Source organism: Salminus brasiliensis, chromosome 1 (genome assembly GCF_030463535.1).
Source record: "Salminus brasiliensis chromosome 1, fSalBra1.hap2, whole genome shotgun sequence".
Classification (NCBI taxonomy): Eukaryota; Metazoa; Chordata; class Actinopteri; order Characiformes; family Bryconidae; genus Salminus; species Salminus brasiliensis.
In genome coordinates, this window is record NC_132878.1 from 64,297,296 (window position 1) to 64,313,928 (window position 16,633).

The following is a 16,633-nucleotide window of genomic DNA, read 5'->3' on the forward strand; positions in this document are numbered from 1 at the left end:
ATGGGTCCGCATTTATCCTGTGGGCTGAAGTGACCGCCCGTGTGGGTCGGCTCATTGTCTCAGTCCACAACAGCTTTGGTCTACTTTAAGTACCTGCTCAATAAGACAGACAGCACATCCAGAATGTTAAAAACGCTGTTCACAGTCACTTGATCAGATCACCCTGGGGCTGTGTGATTTGGCCAAGAATGGCTGGGGTTGCTTCTAGCCAGTGAACAATGATCAAGGTCCCTATTCTGCTCTAGAATATTACATGGGCAAGCTTTGAGATTTGACCAAAAACATCAAAAACCAGGGAAGTCACACTACATAATTAAAAGCAGAGAATAAAGGGCTTCGGTCAAAAAACATAAAAGCCAGTTCTAAATTAGTCAGGAGGGAGTGGTGCTGTGAAAGACTCTGGTTAAAAACTCTATAAACATGCATCTTGTCCAAGCCAATGCAGCCACAGTAGAGAAACTGTTAGTCCATCCTATAGAATAAAAAGGCTTTCTATATTAATTACATTTACTTCACCAACTTCCAATCCACTTCAACTCATTTTGAACAGACTTAGCAATTAGTTCTGTCTATAATCATCCACCTGTGCAAACTGCACACATGCTTGAGTTTTTTCTCTGCAACTATGAGCAGCTTTAGCTGTGTTCTAGAAAAAACAGAAAATGTCCGTTATGAAGGTGCTGCAGTAAGAACAAGGCACAGAAAAGATATTCTCACAGTTTTAAGTTTAACTGGCAAAGACTTGGCCTGTTACATTAGCTCTGAATGAATCAGATTATAAAATGAACATGAAATTGCTGGAAAAGCCCTTTTCAAAACGCTGCAAGCTGTAAAGTAAGGGCATACAGAAATAACTAAATATGGAAAGATGATATTTATAAAAAGGTTTACTTCACTTTTCTGCAAATCCAGGGACAAATATGAGCTACATTTACATCATTTTTGGCATGTGCTTTCGATTCACAGCCTTTCACTGTTAATGTAACGGATAAGTGGAAAATTTAGTGTTCGGAGTCTTGGCCACGTCCTTGCCCAACTTGAGAATCGCACCCTAGTCTGCCAAGGGCAGTATTACTCACTATGTATCAACCACCTCAAAGGTACCCAAAGATTCTCAGAAAGAGAGTGCCTATAGTTGTAAGAGCACAGACTTATTCGTTCATTCTGATGCTACATTAGCACTCTTCCTACTCTGGCGAAATGAAATGCTGCTTAAATCCAGTAACCTTTAAACATCATATCTGGTAATCCGCTGGGACATTTCTGGAGCTATTGCTACCGTGGCACAGCAGACGCAATCCAAGCCTGTCCAAAAGCACTCTGGCGCCAAAAGCTATTTGATGTCCTCAATCATCCTCAGTTCTCAGCTGGATCTGACCGCACTGCCAGCAGCCCAGCCCAACCCAACCCAGACGCAATAACAATACGGCATTTCCAACATCACACTCTCAATCGCTGCCAAGGCCCATTTACACCCAGTTGACTGCAACAGCTGAGAAAAGTAACAATCGGAGGCTTGACCACAGCAATTAGGTCACTGGTTGGTGTGAACTATAAAGCTCTGCTGTATTCCACAGCATACCGAGCTCCCAGAGGCCGGAGATGAGAAAGAAATTAGCATGGATTTGCCCATGCTAATTTTGCTCTTATTAGAATGAAGACTCGAGGGTCAGCTGATGTGATGGACAAGTCCCTCGTGGAAGAGAGGTAAATAAAAGATTGCGGCGATTTATTAAAACTGCTCGGGATGATAACCAGAGTGCAGATGAAGCGCTGCTGTTTTAATAACTGCTCTCAGAAAGCAGCTTCATTTGTCACTGTAATGGATTATTTCTTTCCAATAAAGTATTAAACATAATTCATGATGCTCCTCATAGGTATTTGCAGAACAGGGTCATTCTTCTTCCTCCTGTATCAGTCAATAAATATTTCGCCTAATTACTAGGTAATATGGGTAATTAATGTGCCAAAAGCACCTGCTCCTTCCCCTAGAGCCAGCTTTCATCAGCACGGTTCAGATGCTGCGATAGGCTCTGCAGAAACCTCATGCTTGGAAAGTGTACAGCTCATAACTAAGGTGGGAGCAGCAGTATCCCACTTGGAGTTTAAAATATCAGTCTGAACTCGACGGGACCTAGATTAAAAAAAAAAAAGAAAAGAAAAAAAAAAGGCATCTTAATTGGGAGGTCACAGAAACAAGCGTGTTTACGTACACCACATGTCCAATTGTTTGTGGACACCCCTTATAATGAAGCTGTAGAGAAATAATGAATAGAATTGGTCTCTCTGGAGCAGATAAACATGAACCGATTGGCCATGCCTAATGCCAGGTGTGGGCTAGAGGGGTATAAAGCACCTGATGATTTGGATCTGTAGAGCAGTAGAACCATGTCCTCTAGAATAATTGTGCTCACAATCAAAATACTAGTTGACCTTACAAACACTTTGTTCACTGAATGCAATCAAATCCTGGCAGCAATGCTCCAAAATCAGTTATTTACCATACATCAGTCTTAAATGCACAGTAACAAAACATCTAATCAAGTCTGAATTAAGTCTTCAGGGTCCTCCAAAACTACACACATTTTTGCTCCATCCTCATGTCTAACAGGACAGTCCATCTGGGAGTCCTGGAGGTTGGAAAGTGGTCATGTAAAAATGACTATTTATGATCAATAAACCCATAAATGTTGTAAGTGGACCTAAAAACGTGTATTGTGAATGTCAAATGTGTCCACGAAGACCGGGTGAGAACACTGCATTACATAAAACTGATCCAGACTAAAAGCTTTTAGGACATTGTTTGAAAGAAAATGAGTGATGAATAAAATTGTAAAGGGGAATTTCAACTTCATTTCAAAGAGCTGATAATTAGGCCATTACCAGACTACCGTTTTTTTTTTTTTATATACATTTTGCAGAGAGACACTCTGGTCTGGGTTCAACTTTGCAGGTCTAGTCAGACTGCACTTCAGGTTCGGATCAAAATAGACGTCATATCTGTATTAATGGCACTCAGTATCACTTTGGTATCAGCAGAAAATACTGGATGCTCTCACTGTGTAAGTAGATGTTAGCTGTGTGAGCAAAAAGCTCATATTAAAGCTCAGTAACACATTTAAATAACAAAATGTATGATTTGCATCGGCCGAAACTCCAGATTCCGATACCAGAAAAACAGTGCCATCGTGACACCTCTGTTTTAAAGCACTTCCTATAAGTAGTTTTCCAAGTTGACTACCAAAAAAATAAAACATATCATCATGGGATCTATTCCTCTGACAGGCATTGTAGGTGCCTACGTCTAATACCAATGCTAATTAGCAAAGACAGATAACGTAATTACAAATTCCCCTGACTGACTGTAGCTGTAGGGAGGGAAGCATGAGGAGTCTGGAAGCACATGAGCTTCAACAGAGAGCCAAAAACAAGCTGCTTTTGTCGGCTGCTGGTCTGGGCACACTTTACTGACAGCCCTGCCTCTCCGAGCAGAAGCACCAGAGAGGCATAAACATGGTGAAGCCTTTGAGGAACCACCTCCAGAGACGTACAGCTCTTCTCTGGGTCCTGTTTAGCATCATACGCTCCCATTCTGCCTGGGCTTCTGGTTGTAATTGCATAATACATGAAGGAAAATGAGTCTCGAGCTATTTTGAGTCAAACGTCTCTACAAAAGGCCATCAATTGAGGAAAAGCCAATTTACATTTTCTGAATTCTTTGCATTTGAGGGCGTCTTCAGAAGTGCAGAGAGGCATTGAGGTGAGTCACTGAAGCAAATCCAGTAGCTTCTACATGCAGAGAGACAAGAGCAAACTGGAGAGCCAGCTGGACCAACAAGTTTCAGTTTAAAGAGTGTACCTGCATGACCAGAAGGCAGGGAACATACTGCAGTATTTTTTTAACTCCACGTCGGTCGCAACTCTTTTTCTAGTTTGCTTTGGTTTTTCCTCAAAAAACACTTTTAAAATGATTTCTATTCAACATTTTACACGCTTCACTGCATTAATCCAGCACTAGCCCTTTAATAGAACACGGCTAGTCAGGTGTTTTACAAGTACTGCCCTTAGTCTCAATATAATCAGATAAACATCCTACTTTTAGCTAAGCCAATTAACCCCCCCACACTCATTAGGACTCCCTCCATCATTTGCAAGGCTCCCAACAAGCACATGCCTCCTCAGATACATATGAAGCCAGCCACCTTCTTATTTACAACTGCCACCAATGCAGCATCACTTGGCAGCCAATTCACTTGAAGGAAGGTGCTGGATACATCACCCATCAGACGCCTGTGCCGCTGGGCATCTAACAGAGCAAGTCTTAAAGCATAGTAACAAAACCAGCCTGTGTCCAGGTTGAAAAATTGGCATGAAAAGGAGTCAAAATCACATTCGTGTCAAAGTGTTCGTTTGCTTATAACAGAGATGTAGAAACATTCACATTTTAAATTCTCAATAACCTCTCAAAGAAAATAAATGCTCATAGACCCAGATTCTACAGGCATGATGTTTACTAAAGAATGACTTCAGGGATCCATGACTCTTTCAATGGCTTTTATTCTAAATGTGTTTCAACGCAAATTGTTTTCTGTTCTTAACTAATCCTAAGCATAAAGCAAGCACTACCCAATAGAAACATCCACTTCTCCAACTGGACAGGCCAGCCCTTGGGCTCAATTTAGCTGTCTAGCTGAGAAATCCTGCTTTGCAAAAATACCCCAGCCACTCATTAGCTACAATTAAATGGCAGGCTGCGGTACAGTCACGGATAGCTACTAAAGTATTAACACTACAAACAAATAACAGCTCTGAAAATCTCCTTTTCTAAAGTGCGCCTTGAGCAGATTTCTTCTTGGCCATAAACGAACAGAGCAGAGTTTGCCTTGGTTTGGATATTTCTTCATTGTCATGCCACAGCGCTCCATTCACTGACAGCCAAACATGCCTTTGTTATTGAACACATCAGCGCAGCAGGACAGAGCTGACTGCTAGCAGGCCAAAGACCTTGACATTTTCAAACGACTGCTAGCCAGAGCAGGTCCGTGACGGCGGAGGGGATAAGGTCGAAGAAGGCTGAGCGGTCTCAACACGCAGGCTGGCACAGACGTGAGCACACACACATGGCTCCGTGGCTTTATTCAGTTCAGTCCAATTCAATAATACTAGGAAAAGTTAGTAGATGCTGAATAGAGCCGCCCAACCGAGACACTTCTAAGTTCTTACCCTCCTAGCGTGAGGAGCATTGCTAGTGCTGGGAGTAGTCACAAACTGGTGGGTTAATTGGCAGCATTAATTTGGCAGAGAAAGTACAAATTTGACAAATGTATGAAAAAAAAAACAAACAAAAAAAAACACCTTGAACGAAGATGCAAATTTTGATTTGATGGAACCGTTCACGGCACATTTTCTACTAAAAGGTCTCAAGTCAGTTCTCAGACTGGGTAGAGAGATGCTGCAACTGGATTTGCAAGGAGTTTGTCACTGCAGCACCTGTATCTGTACACTGTACCTGTACACAGACCTGGGTGAGTGTAAACATTCAAATCACGAGCTGCTGATGCCTGCTTTCTGCTTTCAGTTTAAGCTGTTCATGTGAGTCTAGAGATTATATGTTCCATCTTCCTCGTTATTCTAGTCTGATTGGTCAACAGGCCCAACACAGCTGCTTTCCAGCGAGATGGTAATGATGCAGGCCTTGCAGCGCAGCCAAACCTGTGGGACAGGAAAGGAGCACCACCCTTGACAGATTAGCATAATCTACAGTGCCATATTTAACCCCTCGTCTGACCCCCTTTGTTACGGGAAGAGCGCAATCCGCATTGTCTAAATGCCGAATCAGGCTTGTCACTCATCGCAGTGTGCGGTCATTAAAAATGCACAGCGTTTATTCAGGGTGTCGTCTAATTGAGGATGCGCGAGAGTGTTTTTGTTTACAGTAAATATGCCTTATGACAGAAACAAATGACTGTGGACCTGCAGCGACGATGATTAATTTCCTCCGCAAACAAGTGAAATAGCCTACATTTTTAATCACAAGAGCAGAAGCGGCAGTAAACAGCAGCAAGCGGCCTTCACCCCACTGGCTGCTAATGAGCCCTAATTCACTCACTAATAGACAATCTCTGACTGGGCAGAGGCTGCAGCATGGGCCGGTGATGCAAACTAGTTTCTATAGAGGTCTTCAAAACTAAACGTGTGTATGTTCTATACAGGCCTGCAAATCAAATATACATATTTTGATATTTTAGATAGGCTTACAAAAATGCAATTCTAAAAATGAGAATAGAAATATTGTGTACTGCATGGCCTTCCTTCAGAGCATAACTTATGGCATTGGAAACAATGCAGAGTTATTATTGTTTTGCTATACAGTCAACTTATATTATATAGTTATTATGTATTAATTTCATATATTATGTATTATAAGCGGTAAGCTCTAGGTTTTAGCCTGCATGTCCTACCCACTGCTGACATCCACCGTTCACTTCTCCCTTCAATCACCCATGATGCCATACATTACAACTGGTTCAGAAATACTGCCTCCGAAGATTACAGTCAATTACTATCATTTAGCAGGACACAATAAATGCTATGGTTGTAATTACATATGAAACCAGAATTTACTATGCTTTTACCACCACCATGAGGAAATATTACGATGAGTAAAGATCAGCAGAGAATCCTGCAGTACATGTTCTTAACCTGCCCACATACTGCAAACGCCAAATCAGCACTGTAGTAGGATTAGAAGCCTTATAGTAAACAGGCTCTTGTTAAACCTGGGTCTACCAGAAAGGTTAGAAACAATCCTTCAGCGATTAAACTTCACTCTTCACTACTCCAGGAGTTTACCACTTTTCACTTTGGTTCAAGCACTTAAGATCAGAAGCTCAAATGGATTCCTTTCAAATGTCCATCTCAGGCATCCAGCACTAGGCCAGCCCATTCTTCATCCCTTTCAGCTTAATGCAGCCTTACAGGGCTCTGATATAACGTATTCAGCTTGAATACAGTACTTTTAAAAGGCATGGCCTGCCATAAAACTGCAAAAAAAAAGGGAAGAAAGAAAAACCCTACTGAAATCGTGTCCTCTTCTCTTTGTAAAACACAACGTGCCTTGTGTGAGGAGAGCAATCCTGCTGAGAGGAGGGGGAGCGAATCCACTGGGACGCTGTGGAGATGAATGAATAATACCAGAGAAAGAAGCCTAGGAGCCTTTTTGTGCCGTTATCACCATGATAAAGCATGCTAATGCTAATGCAGCACAGATAGTCTGCTCTACTGATGAGCAACACCTCCCATGTTTACGCAGGCTGCATTTTCACTGCTGTGTTGAGCAAGCCAACATCACAGATAAGAATTACAGGAAAGACATTAAAAGGAAGGTTCATGGCTGTCCAAGAACACCAACTCTCGTAGTTCTGGATTAGGGGTGGGCGATATGGCACCTATCAAGAAACTTATGCGAAAACAAACAGTATAGACTTTGTGGTGTCTGGGTGACTTTGACGAGGGCATTGCGATGGCTAGACAATTGAGTCAGAGACTCTCCAAAACAGCAGACAGGTCTTGTGGGGTGTTTCTAGTATGTAGTGGTCAGTACCTACCAAAAGAGGTCTGAGAAATGTCAACCAGTGAACAAGCTACAGGATTTAAGGATCTGCTGCAAACGTAATGGTGCCTCTGGGCCTCAACGAGTGGGACCTACTTAATATTAGACAGGTGGTTTGATGTTATGACTGACTGGTGCATATGTAATATAATTATACCATCTATCTATTACCTATACACTTGGTGCCAGTTTATTAGTATTAATACATATATCATTTTTCAAAGAAATCAGTCAATGAAACAACAAAAAACACAGGTTGGTTGTGGCCATGTGATGGTTTCTAATACCCATGGTATTTGCTGATTAGGTTCATCCCTTAATGGTTACATTGTTTAGTCCCGCTTGGACACGCTGCACCTTCATAATGACACTACACAGTGTTTTAAGGCACATATTAGCATAATGTTCATCCATTCAAATATGCAGCTACTGTATAATATTCCTGTGCAATGCATTCAGGACAATCCAAAAGAGGGGGAGCACACTACTGGATAGGTGTACCTAGTAAACTACAAACTCTGCATAAAACTGCTGGCAGATTATACAGATTACTCATGCTGTCACAGTGCCCAAAATATTCCAACTAGAATAAAATATAAAGGCACTGAAAGTGGAACAGTTTGATCGTGATGGAGACATGGGGTCTAAGAGATCTAGACATTTAAATTATTTAACCTTGCGCTCGCCTAAAAGCAGGTTAAAACCCATTTTAGCTGAAGCACGAGAGAACAAATTCTGAACGGTTTTCACACACAGCGTTCGTATCACAAATACAGATGAGGAGACGTACAGTTCACCATCATATCAGCAAAACCCTTTAGCTTGAGGAGATGAGCACATTGGCAGCGTGAATGCCTGCAGCTCCAACCAGCTGAGGCCGAGAATGAGTTTTTCTGCTGCTGTTAATCTCCATGAGGGCATTAAAGTTTGCCGGGCACAGTCCAGTGCAGGTGGGCAGATGGTGTTTGCCAGCGGTTATGTAAAATGAATTACAGCGTACAGATCGATATGTGATCCATTGAGGAGTTAAGTGCTCTGATCTGGCAGGTGGCTCTGTCCCAGAATGCTCTCGTCAGTGCTGGAAAAAAACTGGCCGACAAGAACCAGACAAGACCTTAAGAACAGCTAGCTAGCAACACCATGGCCTTCTCTGCTCCTTCTGGGCATAGCCAAGAACAAGCCTGCCCAAGAACAAGGCAAAAACTTTTATGTCAAACACATTTTAACACAAATGTAAAGAAGAACTGCATTCCAATTATGTCAAAAAGTGGAAAAACGTGCATTTGGTGTTGGGGGTGGGTGTCGGGGGTGTTGGGAACCGCTGGTCAATGCCTCAGAGCAGAATCGGTACTGCAATAGTAAGTTGTGCAGGCTACTGCCTGCCGCATGCAGCTGTGTGAATGTTGCCATGGTGACAACATTACAACTGTTGTTAAGGTGATGCTGTTGTGAACCATCTATCTCTATGTGGTGTTTCTGAACAGGCAAATATCCCCCAGTTCAGTTCAGCTCAGTGTCCGAGTAAACTGGCCGCTGGTATTTCTGAAAATACAAAATCACTGGGAGCGAACGTTGCCATTGTCACACGTTACGTTTTGCAATGTGCACACTGCACATCATACACCAGAGAAGAAATGTCTCATGCCCATGATAACTCCTGAACATATGCCATTACAGGGTGTTCGTTTGATATGAATGCTACAAAAGAACACTCTGGGAGGTGCTTCAAATGGCATGAATTAACAGTTAGCTTGATAAAACATCCATTTTTCCAAACCACTCCATTCTACACACACGCACTTGACATTTACAATCGGATCATTCATCTTTACCATATTTATATTGATCAAATACAAAACCACAACACGCATGCATCAGGAGTGTTCTTATTGTGAAGTGTACAAGTGTAAGTTACACAGTGCATGAATATGTCTAATAGCCGCTTCCTCTCTGCCCATCAGAAAACCTGTAGTTTTTCACCACACACACACACACACACACACACACACAGACACACACAGACACACACAGACACACACAGACACACACAGACACACACAGACACACACAGACACACACAGACACACACACCCCTGAGATGAGCATGTAGGTTGTGTCGGCACACTCAGGCTGATGAAAATTTCATCAAAGGGGTCGAGGCAGCTTTGAGTGCCAGCCAAGTAAAGAAGCTGACAGCCAACAGAGCCACACATTATTTATATATATATATATATATATATATATATATATATATATATATATATATATATAAACACACACACACATACACACACACATATACACACACACACACACACACACACATACACACACACACACATACACACATACACACATACACACATACACACATACACACATACACACATACACATACACATACACATACACATACACATACACATACACATACACATACACACACACACACACACACACACACACATACATACATATATATATATATACACACACAGATACACACACACACATACACACACAAGAAATATCCAGCTTGCAGTTCTTAGTTATTGTCTCTCAAGATCAACCCCTCTCAAGATTTGGTTCCCCTTCTTGCCAGGGTTTTAAACAGATGAAGCTAGAACCAATGCTGACCATCGAATGCTCCAACACAATCATCCCAGACTGGCCATGCACCTCCACTGGACATAAGTGCTGTGTTCAAAAACTGTGCCCTGTTTACTACTTGAAATACTACTTCTGTACTGGTGTCCAAAAAACCCCTCCAGCAGCGTACCCCAGCAGGTGAGGAATACGCCTAAATGCATCACAGTGTTAGGCTGGAAGGCTCACACTCACGGTCTCGGAGAAGTCGTCTTCAGAGTCACTGGCAAATGTCTCTCCAGAGCTCCCTTGAGACCCCACTATAAGTTTAGAGTTAATTAGGCCACTTTACTATCCGTACATGTGGTAGCAGGTGCAAGTTGTTTTCTCATGTGTGCCAGGCGTACTGTCAGACTGCAGGCTTACGTTAGACAGATGGTGTGACATTTAGATGTTTCTGTCACGCTGTAATGAGCAAAGTCGTATAAGGTAGTCTCCAAAATTGTTCACTACCCTCACAAAGTCTGTTCCTCGTAACAGCGCTCAGTGATCCGGGTTTCTGACTGCAGGGAATAGCGATTAGGGGAGCACCGTAGACACGGCGTCTGTCTGGGACTTCACAAAAGAACAAAATGTAGAGCAGAAAGTAAACTCAACCTGAAGCTCCTTCGTTGTTGATACTGCTGATAAATAAAAGCACATGGAGGCCATTAGTGGAGCTCTTGGGAAATAAATTAAATGACTGACAAAATGTAGGCCATATTGACCTTCGAGGAGCTGAATGAGAGTTTGGCACATGGAAGTGACAGGGGCTGGGCCACATGTTATATCACAATAGTTGACATTTTCATGATGCACATCACAATATTTTGTCATGCAATAGCTGCTATGAAATAAACATGCAGGTCAGTGTTGTCCAAGAAAAGGCGATTTCACAAAAACGAAATTTGAATCACTATTCGATAAAGGAAACTGCCCAACCTCAGAAAGTGACATACATTTGGGTTGTCCTTCAATTGCACGAGAACAGCAAAACAAAATTTTCTCAACTCAACTGTTACATAACGGTCATGTTTTTTTTTCTTGTTTTTTTTTTCTTTTTATAAACACGTTCAGGCCCTTAGCGAAAGCCTTTCCAGCCTAAACACAATTACTATTTCAAGAAATAATGAAAGCGAGGCTAAAAACTAAGTAAAAAGTAGAAGGAGAAGGAGGGCTGATAGGAAGTGCACCTCTGTGGGCTGGAAGGTCATGACGAATGTAATTATAAAAAGCAAATAAAGAGAACAGAGAGTCACGCCTTTTCCGCTATGCTGTGAGTTATGACATTTTTTAAGGGAGCGCCTCAACTTAAGTTGTTGGAGCCCAACTTTTTTTTTTACAGGAGCATTTCAGTTCAATAATCAGCATTGTGATCAAATCCCACACAAGACTGGCGACAGTACACCTGTATTTACATCGCTGATTCAGAGAGACAGATGATACAGCATTCTGTCCTCAAAAGGGTGAAGACAAGCTGCTGGAAATAAACCTGTTTAAATAACTCTCAGAACAGAATGTGTTAAATTACATAATCTGCCAGCACAGAGAGAGAAACCAACAGTGTAAAGGAGGCAAATATTTGAGTAACAGGAGGTAGACTGCACCAGTTTCTGCAGTGCTGCAGTGTGGCCTGCCATCACAGGAAGAGGTTTATAAATCAGGCCAGCATGAAGGGAGTAGTGGCTTTCTACCTGTTCATAAGTCACCTCCGACTCAATTTACTGGGCTTCTTTCATTGTACAAGTCCCTCTGGCATGATACCTTGGTTCTGGAAACCAAGGCACGATACCATGGTTTCCTTTCCGATATCAATACGGAGTACTGACTGATACGTATCTGATATTCCTTCTTTGGGTTTTATCACATTAAAGTTGTATTAAATTAAAGATGCACCGAACACTCTACTACTCCACACACTCTACTACTCCACAGGAAAAAACACACTACTAACTATGGGTGTTACGGTAAACAATAGAATAGCCCAGTCAAAAAACAGCAGTGTGTCAGTGCCAAGCAAACATGTACAAGGAAATGTACATGTACAACAACAACAAAAAAAAGAGGAGACAGACAGACATTACTCCTCACTTTAAATTCAAAATGCACAATTGATTTGCATATTTAATTCTACATTGGTATTAGCATTTAACCCAAGGTTTTAAATAACATTTCTTTATATTATGTGCAGTGAGTACAAAACACATTTATAGCTTACATTACCATTTCTATCACAATCAGGAAAACAAGCAAAGATTCAACCCACCACTGCACTGAAACAGTGGTGGGTCTGCATGGGTTTATCATTGGGGAATCATGGAAGGTTGTATAAAAAAAAAAAAAAAAAAAAAAAAAAAAAACAGATCTAATTTGATGATATATTTTGGAGAATAACCTTTTCATATAGTCTTCCAAGCTAATGATACCCTGCCATCATTATCAGACACAACAAAGAGTTCCTGAATGAAGACATGCATGCTCAGTGTGCAATAAATAAATAAATAAATGGATTAAATGCTAACTAAGCTAATTGTATCACAACTGAGGCGTGAAAGAGTCTTTATGTACTTTTAAATGCCATGTTATCAGCGTGGGTAGCCACTGTGAGTGAAGTTACTGCAGCGCAGCATGTGTTTACAACTGAGGCGGACTGCAGAGCTGGTGTACCTGTGCTGTGAAGTTCATGGGAGCGAGCTGAAACATGAAGAGCTATGGAGTGTTTCAGCATGAAGTCAAGAGCAATGCTGGTTAAAAAGGAACTACAATTCGCACAAGGGAATAGATGGAAATGCATTCCAAGCTGTATTTTGGAAAGTGGGGAGAGTGAAACACCGCAACATCCCTTCTTATAGCATGGCACTGCATGGAGGGGAGTAGGAGTGTGTGCTATTTCAGGCTTAAGATGCAGAACAATTAGCAGTGGCTGTTTAGTGGCTTTTATTTTCTTCATGCCAAGAGACAAATCTTTAGATGATCTTAATTCAGGTAGATTTAATTGAATATATAGTCATATTACTACATAAAAAAGCCTAAAATTCACATATTTTCTGTTGCTCAATACAGATACCCATCCATACCAATAGACTCTTTAGCTCTGCCTGACAAACACTGGTGGTTAAGAAGATACAGGACTACATTCATGCACCTGTGCTCCAGACCTCCATTCTTGTTCACCAGTTAGCTCATTATTGGAGCAGTTTATATATATATATATATATATATATATATATATATATATATATATATATATATATATATATATATATATATATATATATATATATATAACCCACATTGTTGTGCAGCAGTTTCAGTCAAAGGAAGGGGAACTTTCTATAATGGGTGCCATTCCCAGTACACAGAGGAAGGACTGCAGCACCTACCCTCTTTAGAGCCACTCCAGATCTCTAAAGGATGACCGTGGGTTTCTGCTGAAGGCTGGCCACACTTCCACCAAAAGGCAATTTACGGAATTGCTTATGCATAATCCCACTCTTTGCTCCGCACCCTACTGGATCCTTTATAGCAGCGATACGGTGTGGAGCTGGATCACTTAATCAGGGGACAGACAGTTTCAGTAAGACCATTTAATTAATGCTAAACAGCATAAGGCAGATACACCAGCGGGAGCAGGCCTGTTATTAGCTGCTGCGCGCCAGCAATGGGGGTTTGTCCAAGCGCTTAAAGTCAAGACAAGCTCGCGCCACCGTTTGGCTTTTTAATTTACCAGAGCAGGCACAGAGCTCTCTCTGTGTACGCCAGCCGCTGGAATATGCCAGCACTGAGAAGGTGGAAAGGGGGAAGAGTGTGTTGTGCGCGCGTGTGTAAGCGGGTGAGGGGCTTGTTTAGTTTGGCTCGACGTTCGGGCAAGCAGCCGGACCATCAGCAGTAGAAAGACCCCAGGCCTCCAAGCCTCATCTAAGAGGTGCATTGTGGCCTGCCAAATTTAAATGTCACCCACTGATTAACAGACACTACCACACAGGGCTCAGAGAAACACTGCATCCAAGGCTGTGATGTGTGCAGCTGAGAAACCGGGAAAGCAGGGTCGGGCTTGCATGAACATTACGAGACCAATAGTGTTTTTAAGGAGCTGAAACAATTTCAATAAACAACTATATTACTCTATTTAGTAGAGGCTTGGTCTGAAAACGTTTCCCACTCCCAATAGAGGTGAACGTATTGTACTAAATAGAATTAAAAGAATAAGCATGAATCAATCAATGAATGCTTCATCATCATAAGCCTGTGTTAGCATTCACCATTAGTTGCCAAGGACAGACTGATGGGTTCTTATTTGCACGTGCAGACATGGAGGCCACATTCTGGAAACATTTAGGGGACAAAGAAAACTACTAAATCTGGCTGGGCCAATTTTTGGTCTGGTTTGAAATACAGCTGCACCTAAAGATGATGATGATGATGAATCAATTAAACTTAGGATTCACTTATCAATCTCCCTAAAGATGTGTGTGTGTGTGCATGCATGTGTGTCAGATTAAAATGATCAAAATGAATATTTCTATTCTAATATTTATGTTTAAATACGTCTCAAAGCACTTCAGGCCAGCATTCTGCAACAAAATACCTTTTTAATAGGCAAATCCTTTGTTGCAACGTCATTTTACCATCACAGCAGCGCAGCAGAAATGCCTTACCATAGGGAGCTGTTACGATGCTGTGATGCTGTGATGCTGCAGTCAAACAAAAACAAGCCATCTACAATTGCAAAGCTTACAGAGCACTCCAGAGATTCAAGAAAGTCAGAGGCTCAGCGATCACCCTTACTGTTACCCAACGTTCCTCTGTATTTTCCTCCATCTTAGTATCAAGAGACCTGCATTACATTTTAGTACATGTTCAGCTAATCATTCAGTAGGTGCTCACTACAAATTTCAAGAAGCAGAAATGCAAGTCTTAAATAATCTAAATAATGTGGGTGCATCTACTAAACTAGCTCAGAGAGATGCATCTATGCATTACAATGCAAAACAAGCCACTTAGCACCTGTATTTTATTGGTCGAAAATTCATAGATTTCCATTGTCATATTGAAAATAAATAAATAAAATAACTAAATCCTACTTGTTGCAAACGTCTGGAGCCACAGCACCACCTTCTACTCAGTTTACATCTCACATCTTCTACGATTAGTGCATTTCAACACGTTCAGATCCAGCAAATCCACAGCCAACGTCTGTATGTACTCCTGCATTTACATACCTCTTTGCCCGAGAGATAATAGGCGGACAGCAGTCCTCCGACGAAGCGGATGTTCACTTCAAAGACGGAGATTTCAGCATTCTGAGAGGAATAAAAGCAAGAAGACAGAGAGAGAGAGAGAGAGACAAAAGCAGCTGTGATTATCTGAGCTTACATAGAATTGCTGGCACTGAATCACTACAAACCACAGCTGGTGCCAGATATGAGCATGCATGTGTGGATGTGTTTGTGCGAGAGGGGTTCAAGTATGGCATTTTCAAGTACATAAAGCTACAAGAGAAGAGGGGAGATGGGGCTGTACAGGGAAATGCTATATACACAAACAAGCTCCCTGCAGAAAGCCATATTCCAGAGGATATTTCCTTAGAACCTGTGAAACCATCATCACTGGGTAAAAGGGTTCCCCTTAGAGAACACATTCAAACACATACATTCAAACACACCGTACAGACTTCAGTGTATACGCCATTTCAAAAGAAATTACATTTCCCCTACACTTTCCTCGTTGTGAAGCCAATCAGCCTGAATGAAGAACTAGTGAGGGAAAGCTTAAAGAATATTTATTATGTGCAGGCTGGGTGTGGGTTTTTGCAAGTTAACCAAATCACAGAGCCACGATATAGGGGTTATGATTCAAAATATTACAATATTGCAAGGAAGGAGATAGGATTTTTTTTTATTTTAGGAAAATGTCATAGCATAAACAATATATTTATTGTTTATGACTTAACTATACATATCATATGCACAAAATCTATATAATAGCAAAGTATAATAGAACTTTTTACGTAGTCAGAACAGTAGGACCTGTTCTACTGTCACCACTGTTTATCAAGTTTTAAAGAATAAGTAACATGTAGTGTTGGAGAATTAATACAGTACTGCAAAAAAATAATAATAAAAATAGCTATATCGAGAATTAAAATATTAATATTTTCTTAGACCCCTAACTGCTTTCGGATAGAGCTTTTACAGAACTGGGCCAGATTCATCCCATTATTCCCCATAATTAATTTCAGCTAATTTAAAGAAATATGTTTGTGTGGTGTGTGTGTGTATTTTTAATTAGAATACACTACAACAATTGTAATTGTAAGGACCCACATCAAATAAATAAGCAAATAAACATCAAGGACCAGTTCCCAGACTAAGCTTAATTTTAAGCTAAATGCCT

General features: G+C 41.2%; 1 protein-coding gene across 1 annotated transcript in view; it reads right to left on the bottom strand.

Annotated features, from left to right (window-relative positions):
- Window positions 1-16,633, bottom strand: part of man1a1 (mannosidase, alpha, class 1A, member 1) — a 125,414-nt gene that overhangs the window by 59,278 nt on the left and 49,503 nt on the right. The window contains exon 4 of the mRNA XM_072686323.1: window positions 15,460-15,540. Within this exon, the coding sequence (XP_072542424.1) occupies window positions 15,460-15,540 (81 nt within the window). The remainder of the gene's footprint in view (window positions 1-15,459; window positions 15,541-16,633) is intronic.